The sequence below is a fragment of the Gorilla gorilla genome, chromosome 2, assembly GCF_029281585.2.
Source record: "Gorilla gorilla gorilla isolate KB3781 chromosome 2, NHGRI_mGorGor1-v2.1_pri, whole genome shotgun sequence".
NCBI classification, from domain to species: Eukaryota; Metazoa; Chordata; class Mammalia; order Primates; family Hominidae; genus Gorilla; species Gorilla gorilla.
The window spans coordinates 197,155,235-197,168,358 of NC_086017.1; the positions used below are offsets into that span (position 1 = coordinate 197,155,235).

Consider the following 13,124-nt stretch of genomic DNA (forward strand, 5'->3'; position numbering starts at 1 on the left):
CTCTACTAAAAATACAAAAAATTAGCCAGGCGTGGTGGCGGGTGCCTGTAGTCCCAGCTACTTGGGAGGCTGAGGTAGGAGAATGGCGTGAACCTGGGAGGCAGAGCTTGCAGTGAGTGGAGATCATGCCACTGCACTCCAGCCTGGGCGACAGAGCGAGACTCCGTCTCGGAAAAAAAAGAAAAAAAGAAAAAAAGCAAGCTCCTCCAAGAAACTGACATTCTAGCTCCATTCTGACCACTTCCTTGAAGCCATATGCTATGGAACACTTATGCATCTTATTTGTTCCCAATTACTTTCACCCTAATTAGTAGGTCAGCACTAATGAAGGCAAAGTCACAGGCTCAACCTTGCCTACTGCTCCTGCTCCTAATTAGAGTGAGATGATCTCAGAGACTTACTGAATTAAGTTGGTCCCCAAAGGGATAGGGCACAAGAACTTGAGCAGACAGCATACACCCTTGATATAAAACGATCATCTTCACATAAAAATAAATGTTAGGATATGTGATAATCCAGGCTTGTGGGTAAACTGCTTTATATCTGTTCTCATGTTTCTCCTTAGAGGTATTTTTAAAAAATCCAATGAGAAAGCATTTGTGTCCTTCAATAATGCATTTTGTACATAACATACCTCTCCACTCCCATCCCCAATACTCCCTACCCCCCTGCTAGCTCATTTCCCCACCAGCCCCCTCAAGGTTGGTGAAGAATACCTTCAATTTCCCTCCCATGTTAAAAATGGCAACCATTTATCATATAATAATAATTACAATGAAGAGTTACCCACCCAAGCACTCAAACTAAGTAAAAAACCTAGAGACACACTTTTAAAACTCTAAGACATCCTTGGACCCTCATTGACATAACTATAAAACATATAAAAACCACCCTCACTGACATAACTCCTAAATTCCAGTTTCAGCTGATAGTGTTATATAAACATAACCTCCATTTCTGGAAATGTGGAAATAAGGTGGGTTTGTTTTTTCTCCAAATTGTCCTATACTGTTAAAAAGTTGGGGTCATTGCTAATGAAAATGGCAGCCCTCACAGGGCTTAGGGGCATGCCTGAAACCCTGCGTGCAAAATAATTGAAGATTACAATCAATCAGCTCTCATATTCATGAGCTAAGCAAGGTTTAAACTATGATCTCAAATCTTAGCCTGGAAACTGAGCAATTTTAAGCTTGGGTATTAGTCAAGCAAAGAAAGAGGAAGGAAGGAAGGTAGGAGAAAGAAAGGCAGAGAGAAAGAAAGGAAGAAAGGAGAGGAGAGAGGAGAGAAAAGGAAAGAAAAGCAGGCTCCTTACCTTCATGGCTGCTGGAGAAATAACCCCCTCTCATGTAGGATGACTGGCAGTTAGGCACTTCTGAAAGGAAAGCAAAGGTGGACACAATCCTGTCAATAGTTTCTGCAGCAGAAACAGCACATCGGTCAACTGCAGCTCTGTGGTAAAGCCCCTAAACTTCCTGCTCTGGGGTCATGTCTTTCTGGCTTTGTCCTGGGAAAGAGGTGCCACACCAATAAGCAAGATGGCAAACACCATAACCCACCATCTGAAAGGCAGGCTCTCCTAATCAAGAGTCACGGGAGGAAAAAAAAGATGTTTCACTCTCATTGTTCACTCATGTTAGAAATGAGTTAACACTAAATCTGGTGAAAGAGCCAATGGCAGGGGAAAAAATATTGGCTTTCAAAAGGCCAAGCCTGGCCTCTTGCCCATGCTGACTCCTTGGTGTTAGGGTGGGAACGGGAAGAGGACTGCTTTAGATCTTTTCTAATTTGCTCCCCTTTACTGCTGGTGGTCACATCCAATTTTGCTCCAACAGGTGGGAGTATTTTTAGGCCAAAGGGATTAGGGGACCTGAAGTTAGGAAGCCAGGACCAGCATTGGAAGGGGTAGAGGATTGCAGTTTGGTCCATTTTTGCCATGCTGGGGCTGTCATACTGAAACCAAACCACACTCAAGTGATCTCTTCTTCAGCCATCATGTTATCAGTGTCCATCGAGAGGAAAGACAGTAATTTGAGTTGTGTCCATGTGGGATGAGCCATCACCCTGGCAATACAACTCAGATCAAAGAATTACAGATATGGTAACCTCTGTTGAGCGTCTTGCTTTAAGGGAGTGGAGTGGGGTGCAAAACCCATCAGGACAGATCAAAATGTCAGTCTTAAAGGAAAAAATGTTGCTGTTCATGCTACTCCTGAGAAAAATACATCAAAGCTTTCCAGAGGAATGCTGATGGAAATGTTTACACACGATCACTACCTCACACTTGGTAATTTTTCTGTCATAAAGCAACAGGTCTCTCCCTTCTGCCTATTTCCTCAGCATTTCCCATAACCAACTGGTGCCTGAATAGATCAATCTATGTATTATCTCAGAGAAGGTTGAGCAAATTCCATCCAAAACTGAACCCCAACACTCTCCAGGCTTGGACTCAGAGATGTACTTCATACCACTTCTGAATGCCTACCGCACTTCCTACCACTTACATAGCTTTTCTGTTTTGTTTTGTATTCCATTGTGCATAAACATGTCAGCTCTACTAGCTCCTAAGTTATTTGAGGGCAATTCTTATAAAAATTATAAAAAATTCTTATAAAAATTCCTGTCCCCAAGGCTCTGCATGTATAAGACACTGAATAACGAGACAGAAGAATGCAAGAATGAAGCAAAGAATAGCACAATTTGATGCTGACCTGAATCGACGCAGTAATCCCGAGGCTCCTGCTTGATTCCCATTGGTGACTGGAACCCGTGTGCTGGGGGCCCTGGTATGCCCGGGACCCCATGTTCATAGAGTGGGTCATGGTATTCTTGTTTGAATCCCTGAGGGGGAGGGGGAGCTGCAGGGACAATAGGTTCTGACATTTGCCGATGGTAACTGGGGCGATTATCTCCAGGAACTCCTGGCTGAGGAGGGAAGGGGTGGCAGGGTTCAGACAGTTGTCTCTGAAATCTGTAAGAAGAAAGAGGTTTTCATGTTGAACAAAGACTTGATGAATACCTACTATGATCGAGCACTGGGGACTAGAAGTTCCAATTAATGAAATTATTTGCAAAGTACTTAATAATGCTTATTTCTGGGCATTTTACCCTCTTCCCAAAATTACATTGTGTATTTCGAAGCTCTTGAGTCAGGAAGTGGCCAAAAAAAAAAAAAAAAAAAAAAAAAAAAAAAATCAAAGCAATGATGTGGTAGCCTCTTATCTTCCATGTATGTATATTTTATGCACAGTCTATCCGTATAGATGGGCCAGATTATGTATCTGAATATATGAGACCAATTATCTGCAAATAGCACTAACATATACATAAATGTTTGTTCACTAGTTCATCCATTCTCTCACCTATAGATAGAAGGAATTTTTAAAGACTGAATACAAACTAACCAGTTAGAAAATGCAGTTAAAAAGAAAAAAGAGAGAGAATCCCATTCATAGTAGCAATAAAAAACATAACATTCCTAGGAATAATCAGGAAACCTATAGGCCATATAAGAATAAAATCTTAAAATTGTTTTCTGAGGAAAAGAAAGAAAAAAGATTTAAGAGAATATATTTAGGACTTTGAAGCTATTGATTCACTGAAAATTAATCTATAAAAGCAAATGCCTTCCCAACTAACTTGACAAAATGATTCTAAACTTTATTTTGAAAAGACGTAAGGACCCACTAGCTATTGACATATGTCATAAAACTACAATAATTAAAACAATAATACAACAAATTGAGAGATTGGCAGGTCAAAGGAATTTAATGGCAAGCCAAAAACTGTCAAGTATATTCCAAAATTTACTACTTGTTAAGGTTAGCATTTCAAATTAGTTGGGGAAAAAAGTTAGACCCCATTTTATACAGATACCAAAATAAATTTCATATGGATTAAAGGTTCCAATATAAAAAGTGAAACCAGGCCAGGCATTGTGGCTCATGCCAGTAATCCCAGCACTTTGGGAGGCTGAGGCGGGCAGATCGCTTGAGGTCAGGAGTTCAAGACCAACCTGGCCAACGTGCCAAAACCCCATCTCTACTAAAAATACAAAAAAATTGGCCCAGCACGGTGGTGGCTCATGCCTGTAATCCCAGCACTTTGGGAGGCCAAGGCGGGGGGATCACGAGGTCAAGAGATTGAGACCATCCTGGCCAACATGGTGAAACCCGTCTCTACTAAAAATACAAAAATTAGCTGGATGTGGTTGTGCGCGCCTGTAGTCCCAGCTACTCTGGAGGCTGAGGCAGAAGAATCACTTGAACCTGGGAGGCGGAGTTTGCTGTAAGCTGAGATAGCGCCACTGCACACCAGCCTTGTGACAGAGCGAGACTCCGTCTCAAAATAAACAGCAACAAAAAAAACTAAAAAAATTAGCCAGGCGTGGTTTTGTGCACCTGTAATCCCAGCTACTCAGGAGGCTGCGGCATCAGAATCACTTGAACCCAGGAGGTGAAGGTTGCAGTGAGCCGAGATTGTGCCACTGTACTCTAGCCTGGGCAACAGAGCAAGACTGTCTCAAAAAAAAAAAAAAAAAAAAAGAAAAGTGAAACCATAATATGAAAGTAAATATATATGAAAACTTACAAAACTTAGGAGTGAGGGAAAACCTAAGTATCATACCAACAGCAGAAATCATCAAGATAAACCTGCATATACCTCACTGTATAAATTTCTATAACTTAAAAAGACATCGGAAACAAAACCAAAGAAACACATCAAACCAGGGGGAAAGAATCTGTAGTAGTCAGAAAACACCAGAAACAAAACCAAAAGTAAAACTGAGGAAAAATCTCCACAGATACAGGAATCTCATTGTTGGCATAAAGAGCTTTTAGAAATTAACAAAAGATGAATATCTCAAGAGGAAAAAAATGGGCAAAGGACATAAACAGGAATATCCTTACAGAATAGGAATGGTCATAAACAAAAAGTTTAACTCATTAGTAATTTAAAAAGTAACAAAGTCAAAAGAGAAGTGTTTTCCTTTTAGCTTGGAAGATGAGCAGGCAGTTACTAATTCTGTGCCAGGTACCTGAACAGCAATTCAGTCACAGATGATCAGGTGTAACTACAAAGATGGTCACCAATGCAGCTGTCTAACAAGGAAACTGGCTATATATATTATGATACAGTCATTTGGTTGAAAGCAACCATTACAAATTACATAATATGTAAATATATAAGGTCTTGGAAAGGTATTTTTGACATATTAAGGAAGGTTGCTATTTAGATATTAACACTGCCTATCTGTGGGGTGGTGATAATTTTAGGTGATTTTCTTTTTTTGCTCATCTATAGTTTGATAATAAATATGCACTGTTTTTCAACAAGATAGAATAAAAACCTGTTGCTACTAGTCGAGTTTCCTTAACACTCTTCAGCTGTCAGATAAATCCAGATGTGTGCCAGCTGCCCTTTCCCTGTTGGGTGTGCAGTGTAGAAGGGAAAGCCTGCCATGCCTTAGTAGGGAAGTGACCAAAGGCAAAGTTTCTTGGCTTTGTTTGCTTATCTGTGACATGGGGATGTATTATCCTCCAAATGCCTCTGAAATGGTGAAATACAATCATGTCTGTAAAGTATGGTTTCTGCCACAGCCATAATTGACAGACTATAGAGTTTAGGAAGGTGGTTGTGGAAGGTTGGAGATGTGTGACCCTCAGTCCATGAAACAGACAGGAAGCACTAATCCATGTGTATAAAGAAAAGCATTTGTGAATATATACTCTCAATTAGAAAGTAGGAGCCAAGCTTCAAGGAAAAATAATACAATCCTGTAATATTAAGGTCTTATTCTCTACTTTTAGCTTGAATTCTATTAATTCAAAGAATTCTTGAATAGCTTTAATAAAATAGTTTGAATTTGATTTGAATCAATCTGTGGGAACAGGTGGCCAGCAGATTTCTAGAACATCAAGATTTACAATCTTAAACTGAAGAGATCTGTGTACAGATAGAACACTGTTTACATCAGGGTATAGCACAGCACAATATACTGCCTTTACTACTCTACCTAAAGCAGCACGGTAAGATCATTTTATAATATGAAAACTACTGGGCAATTTACATGTACTTATCCTTTTATCCCAGACATCAAAAGCCTCAGAATCCACCTGGCCAATGTCTTAAACAAGTTTTACCAACTATTGAAGGTTCAGTGGGCTGATAGCCTTTCACGGGGCGCTGAATGCCTTACGGCAGAACTTCTTCAAGAAACCTTTCAATGGTCTTTGAAGAAGTGTAAATTCCCATCTCAGGTTTACACTTGACATTTAGAACATGGGCACCGGCAGCATGCCGCAAACCTAAAGGGAATTCTTTCAGAAAAGAGAGACGAAGTTGTTTTTTTTTTTTTTTTTTTTTTAAAAAAAAAGAAAAGTCTTGCTCTGTCACCCAGGCTGGAGTGCAGTGACTCGAGTGACTCGATCTCAGCTCACCGCAACCTCCGCCTCCCGGGATCAAGTGGTTCTCCTGCCGCAGCCTCCCAAGTAGCTGGGATTTTTAGTAGAAACGGGGTTTCACCATGTTGGCCAGGCTGGTCTTGAACTCCAGGACTCAGTGATCTGCCTGTTTCAGCCTCTCAAAAGTTTGCTGGGATTACAGGCAAAAGCTACGGTACCCAGCTGATGAAGATATTCTTTTTATTTTTTGTTGAGATGGCGTCTCGCTCTTGTCCAGATTGGAGTGCAGTGGCACAATCTCGGCTCACTGCACCTCCATCTCTCGGGTTCAAGCAATTCTCCTGTTTCAGCCTCTCAAGTAGCTAGGATTACAGGTGCCTGCCATCATGCCTGGCTAATTTTTTTTTGTATTTTTAGTAGAGATGGGGTTTCACCACATTGGCCAGGCTGGTTTCGAACTCCTGACCTCAAGTGATCTGCTTGCCTCGGCCTCCCAAAGTGCTAGGATTACAGGTGTGAGCCATGGCACCCGGCCAAAGATATTCTTAAGGCCTTATTTTTGTAAAGTGCCCACATCTTGTGCTACTTGAAAGGAATGGTAGTAACGCCTTCCATTTTCTCTCCCTTTCCCCTCTGCCACCATCCCAGCACCTTCGAAGGTGACCTCCAGAAATCAGTTCCTTTGATAGCTCCGAGATGGCATGTGCCGCTCAGTTCTGTAACCAGAGCCTCTGCAGCTGACAGGCTGGTGGCCTCACTTCCGCTTAGTGCTCATCTTCTCACCTTCCAGAATGAAACTCTAGAGTTGGCCTGGTATGGCCTCCTCAGGAAAAGGTACTTCCACATGGGCAGTAGCCAGCAACCTCATCCCCTCCCTGCGGCATAACTTTAAGGATGTGCAAAGCTTAGAGGCCTGTGATCTGCAGAACAGATTCTATAATTGGGATTGTTCCGTACTGGTTTGTTTTGAGACAGCGGGAGTGGCCAAGGGGGATCTCAGGGGTAGGTCACAAAGCCAACATATTTGGAAGAAAGATTCTCAGAGCTTGCTGCTGATAATGTCTTTTATGTGCAGAGATTAGTGAAGTCATTCAGTCCTTGTCCTCAAAATACATCCTGTGAACTTTACTCACTGACCTTCACTTGAACCACCCTCCCTTCTCCAGTCCTTTTGAAGTATCTAAGAATGTGTTGTATACATAATACAGCTACAACAAAGATGCCTCTAATTTACCAAGGCAGGCAATCACTTTCAGTGAAGGCACAGACTGGTTCCTACCAAACCTCTTCTTCCTCCCCTTAACCTCCTCCCTTCCATCCACTCCCACCATTAGCCCAACAGAGTGCACGTGTAAGGAACTCACATTTGGTGAGCAAAAGGAGACTTCTGACTCCGAATAAGCCTAAATTCAATAGGTCACAGTTTAAGGCTTTTTCGGTGCCAGTTTATTTAAAGAACTAGTTATTTATTTATTTGTCAGATTTATATAGCGCCTTTCCTCCCACGAGCTCACCCACACTCCCAACATTTGGTTTACGTTATGAAAACCGTTACATGCTTTTTCTGCATTTCCTTTCTGGTTTCTGCTGCCAGCACACAGAGTAAACACAATGCTCACAGGAAAAAAAAAAAAGGAGAAAAGGATCTGACGGAGGTTATATAGTGATTATGGGTGCCAGGTGAAGCAGTGGCCGTTTAAAGGCCAGCTGAGAGATGATACATAAAATCTGCCAAGAAATCAACATCATGCACTTAGTACTTCCGTTAAGGCTCAGGGAAGAAGACGGAAAATCGAGAAGCAGCACAGCTGGGTAAGAGGCTGTGGCTGTGAAGTAAGAACATCCTAGGCTGAAGTCCAACCTTTACCACTCAGTAGCTGTGTGACCTTGGATGAGTTATCTAACCGCTCTGAAGCCTCAGTTTCCTCTCCAAAAAAATAAGGACAGCCAGGATACCTTGTAAAGATGATGTAAGATAATGTATGTTATAAGGCCTGGCCCTGTTATAACACTGGTAAGTTCTCAATAAACATTATCTTCAACTGCCCCACCTTCTCCCCACAACTCCCAAGCTAAAATCAGAAGATATGCAAATATGGCCGGGCATGGTGGCTCAGGCCTGTAATCCCCACACTTTGGGAGGTTGAGGCGGGCAGATCACCTTGTGAGTTCCTTACATGAGGTCGGGAGTTTGAGACCAGCCTGACCAACATGGTGAAACCTGTAACCGTTTCACCATTGACATGGAGTCTCGCTCTGTCGTCCAGGCTGGAGTTCAGTGGCGCGATCTCGGCTCACCGCAACCTCCGCCTCTCGGGTTCAAGCAATTCTACTGACTCAGCCTCCCAAGTAGCTGGGATTACAGGCGCCTGCCACCACACATGGCTAATTGTTTTGTATTGTTAGTAGAGACAGGGTTTCACCACGCTGGCCAGGCTGGTTTCAAACTCCTGACCTCAAGTGATCCACACACCTCAGCCTCCCAAAGTGCTTAGGATTACAGGCGTCAGCCTGTAGCAGTGGCTCAGGCCTGTAATCCCAGCACTTTGGGAGGCCGAGGTGGGCAGATCACCATGTGAGTTCCCTAAATGAGGTCAGGAGTTTGAGACCAGCCTGGCCAACACGGTGAAACCTGTCTCTACTGAAAACAACACAAAAAAATTAGCCAGGTGCAGTGTCGAACGCCTGTAAACCCAGGTACTCGGGAGGCTGAGGCAGGAGAACTGCTTGAACCCGAGAGGCGGAGGCCAAGATCACGCCACTGCACTCCAGCCTGGGTGACAGAGTGAGACTCTATCTCAAAAAAAAAAAAAAAAAGAAAAAAACGATATGCAAATAAAAGAGATCTTAAGGAACTGGAAGACTATGACACACACAAACCATGCACAAATCAAAGGAGCCCACTGGTTGCCTTTTCAATACCCATTCTCCTTTTTCAGAAAGAGAATGCTGATTTTTATTGGAGGTGGCAATGTGCCAACTTCACAATGATGTTTATTTTCCTGAGATATAACGAAGAGCCAGACACTGTCCCTAAACGTACACCAAAGAACTCTGAAACAACTCCATAAGGCCTGCCAACATTGCTGAGACTCAAATGGGCCCATTTAAACTGTGAGAAGACATTGAGAGATAAGGAACAAAAAGCATGTCCTTTGTAGGCCTACCTGTTTGTCTGACTTCTCAAGATCAAATATGGGAGAGGGATGGTGATGAAACTAAGACATGTCCCCAGGATATCAGATGGTGAAAGTATTAGTTGTAGATATAACATTAATAACTTTGGCTGGGCGTGGTGGTGCACACCTGTAATCCCAGCACTTTGGAAGGCCAAGGCAGGCAGATCACCTGTCAGGAGTTCAAGACCAGCCTGGCCAACATGGTGATATCCCACCTCTACTGAAAATACAAAAATTAGCCGGGTGTGGTGGTGTACTCCTGTAATCTTAGCTACTAGGGAGGCTAAGGCAGGAGAATCGTTTGAACTCGGGAGGGGGAGGTTTTAGTAAGCCGAGACTGCACCACGGCACTCCAGCCCGTGCGATGGAGTGAGAGACTCCGTCTCAAAACAAAACAAAAAATATTAGTGTGATGATGAAAAGATTAGGGAGAAAGGCAGCATTACATTTTAAAAACTTAACATTAAACAATGAAGTTTCTCAGTTTGCGATACCTACATCATTTAAGGAAGTGTCCTTTAGTATAGTTTGTGTAAAATAAAAGTGATTTTCAAAAAGTAAAATTGTCATAGAAGCTAACATTTACTGAACACCTTCTCTGTCCAAGCGTGATTTTATTTAATCTACCCAACGCTTCTGTGTGGTATCTATTATCCTATTTTCAGACGAAGAAACCAAAGTTTGGAGAAGTTGAGTGCCTGCCTGAGGTCACACAGCAGCAGACCGGCGATTCAACCCCAGATCTGTCAGTCTGTTCAACTCCAGAGCCACTGGCCTATACTGTTTCTACAATCATTTTAAAATACTCTCTGGATGAGAGATAATAAAAATCATATAGTCCAGGCAACCAGAAAAATCCCACACGTTTAGAAATTAAGAAACATATCTATAAAGAACTCCAAGGTTGAAAGAAATAATAGAAAATACTTGGAGCTGAATTTTTAAAATACTGCAAATCAGAACCTGTGCAATGTATCTAAAGCAGAACTTGGGTAGGGAGATCAAATAACTGATTGTCCAAACCAGGATCCTTTGGAGAGTGCAAGAAGAAGCTATTAGCAATCACTTCTAAACAAGGCATAGACAGACCATAAGTGACCTGGCAAACTTCCTTGTAGTCACCCCAGCCTTAAGAGAAATTTTATATGGTTTTGTGCTTACATATTATAAAGAAAAAGGGCTAAAAATTAGTGAGCTAATCATACAACAAATACGTTGGAAAAACAGAATAAACCCAAAGAAAACAAAGAATAAAGTATTTTAGTGAGAGCAGAAATCAATGAAACAGAAAACACCCAAGAGAGAGAATAAGTAAGGCCAAAAGTAGATTTGTTGAAGACAATATTGTCTGCCAAGACTAAGGAAAAAAAAAGGTCTACATAAATAATATCAAAAATGAAAAAGACAACTACAGATGCTATAGAGATTTTAGAAAGGGCACTATGAATAACTTTATGTCAATTAATTTTAAAACTCACACAAAACGGACAACTTCTTAGAAAAATTTATTTATTAAATTTATTCAATTAAATAGAAATCCAGGGCAAAACTGTAAAATGTGAAGACACTGAGCCAGTAATTAAAAATCTTCCTACAAAGAAAATGCCAGGCCCAAATGGTGTTACCAGTAAATTCTTCAAAAAGTTCAAGGAATAAAGACTTCCAATTTCACATGAGATGTTCTAAAATATAGAAAAGGGAAGACACCCTCTACTCATTTGATGAGTATAACCTTAATGCTAAAACCTAGCAAGGACAATATAAGAAATAAAAATTATGTACTTTCTCAATCATGAAGACAGATGTGGAAGTCTTACATATTTATATTAGAAAACCCAAACTCAGCAATGTACAAAATATAATACAGAATAAACAAGTTAGGGCTGGGCACGGTGGCTCATGCCTGTAATCCCAGCACTTTGGGAGGACGAGATGGGTGGATCACCTGAGGTCAGGAGTTTGACAGCAGCCTGGCCAACATGGCGAAACCTTGTCTCTACTAAAAATATAAAAATTAGCTGGGCGTGGTGGTGCCCGCCTATAATTCCAGCTATGCACCCAGATGGCGCCACTGCACTCCAGCCTGGGCGACAGTTAGACTCTGTCTCCAAAAAAAAAAAAAAAAAAAAAAAAGAATAAACAAGTTAGGTTTGTCACAAGAATGCAAGGTTGGTTTCATATAAATCAGTGTAACTCACCATATTAAGAAATTAAAGGAGAAAATTATTTGATCACCCCAAAAGAGGCAGTATAAATGTTTAATGAATTTCAACCTCTATTCATGTTAAAAAAACTTTCAGTAAACTGGGGATAAAAGGAAATGTCCTTTAGCTTGTTAAAAGGTAACAAGAAGCCTACAGTAAACATGATGAAATGCTAAAAACAAACCCTCTTAAGACTCAGAACTAAAAAAACCTATGCACTCTAACCATTACAAGAACATCATTCAGTCTGTCAAAGAAGGTTCCATTAAGCATCCATGAAACTCAGTTTCAGATCCCAAAGTGAATCTGTGCTGCCATACACAACATGTTATTAACAGGCACTTGGAGAAGAGATGCATCAGGCACATTCACTTTATTCCAGGCCAGGCTACAAATGTGACTTACAGTCAAGTTCATTCCTCTCTAAAAATTATTGTACTACAAAATCTGAAGGACAAAAAATGAATAGCAATTTACTTTAAGGGTAATGAACTTTAAGAGAGGAAGAAAAAACAAGAGGAAAAACAAGTATATAAAATCTCTTAATTTATCTAGCATCCTTAAGGAATTGGTAGTTTTTGTTAAATCAAAATTCCAGAAAACTTAGCCCATCCCTTTAAGCTCTGAATCCTCAGTAATAACCACTGAAGCAGACGTTCTTGACATTCTCAAACAGCTTAGGCTGTTTCCTCCTTCAGAAGACACTACCCAGTTGACCTTTTCCTGATGACTCCAGCACGACACATTTTGTTCTGTCAATTACAGCATGCTAGCCTACCACAATACTGATGCCCTTAGGGGATATCCAGAAGCAGAGGATTCTTCTAGTACAGGAGCATTTTCTTAAATGTTGCTGCTTCTTGGGTTTTAACCTCTTTGGTTGATGTCAAGTAAGTGAGAAAGCAGTGTATTCCAAAATTCTTAGAGATACATTTTTCTTAGTGGAGCTTCTTCAGTTGAATTGCAGGGCTTTCCTCAACTCAAGATATAATGAGATACGGTTTAATAAAAGCCAAAAATATATACGGCCAGTACTATAGGAATATTTTTCTAAGTTCCTCCACCCAGCACATGTAAACATCATAAATAACACAATGAGAAAACTCACAAGACTGGGAAGGCTGAAGGAAAAAACATTTTTTCAGCTGGTCTTTCAGGATAAGTGGCACATGTCTGAACATGTCAAATTACATGTCTTTTCCCCTCTCCTTGTGAGGAGGAAATCACTGGTATAAATCATGGCTTTCAAACACAGTATTTATCTTCTAAAAATAAATTGAGTTGTGAAGAATTACATGCTAAGACTATATAAAACATTAAGAATGTACTTTTTTCTTTCT

At 40.9% G+C, this 13,124-nt stretch overlaps 1 protein-coding gene across 2 annotated transcripts in view; it reads right to left on the reverse strand.

Moving 5' to 3' along the window:
* Positions 1 to 13,124, reverse strand: part of ETV5 (ETS variant transcription factor 5) — a 62,796-nt gene that overhangs the window by 16,809 nt on the left and 32,863 nt on the right. For both annotated transcript variants that reach the window (XM_004038157.5, XM_055380974.2), the window contains exons 8-9: positions 2,709 to 2,968; positions 1,313 to 1,372 (exon numbers count right to left, since the gene is read on the reverse strand). In XM_004038157.5, coding sequence (XP_004038205.1) covers positions 1,313 to 1,372; positions 2,709 to 2,968 — 320 coding nt within the window. The remainder of the gene's footprint in view (positions 1 to 1,312; positions 1,373 to 2,708; positions 2,969 to 13,124) is intronic.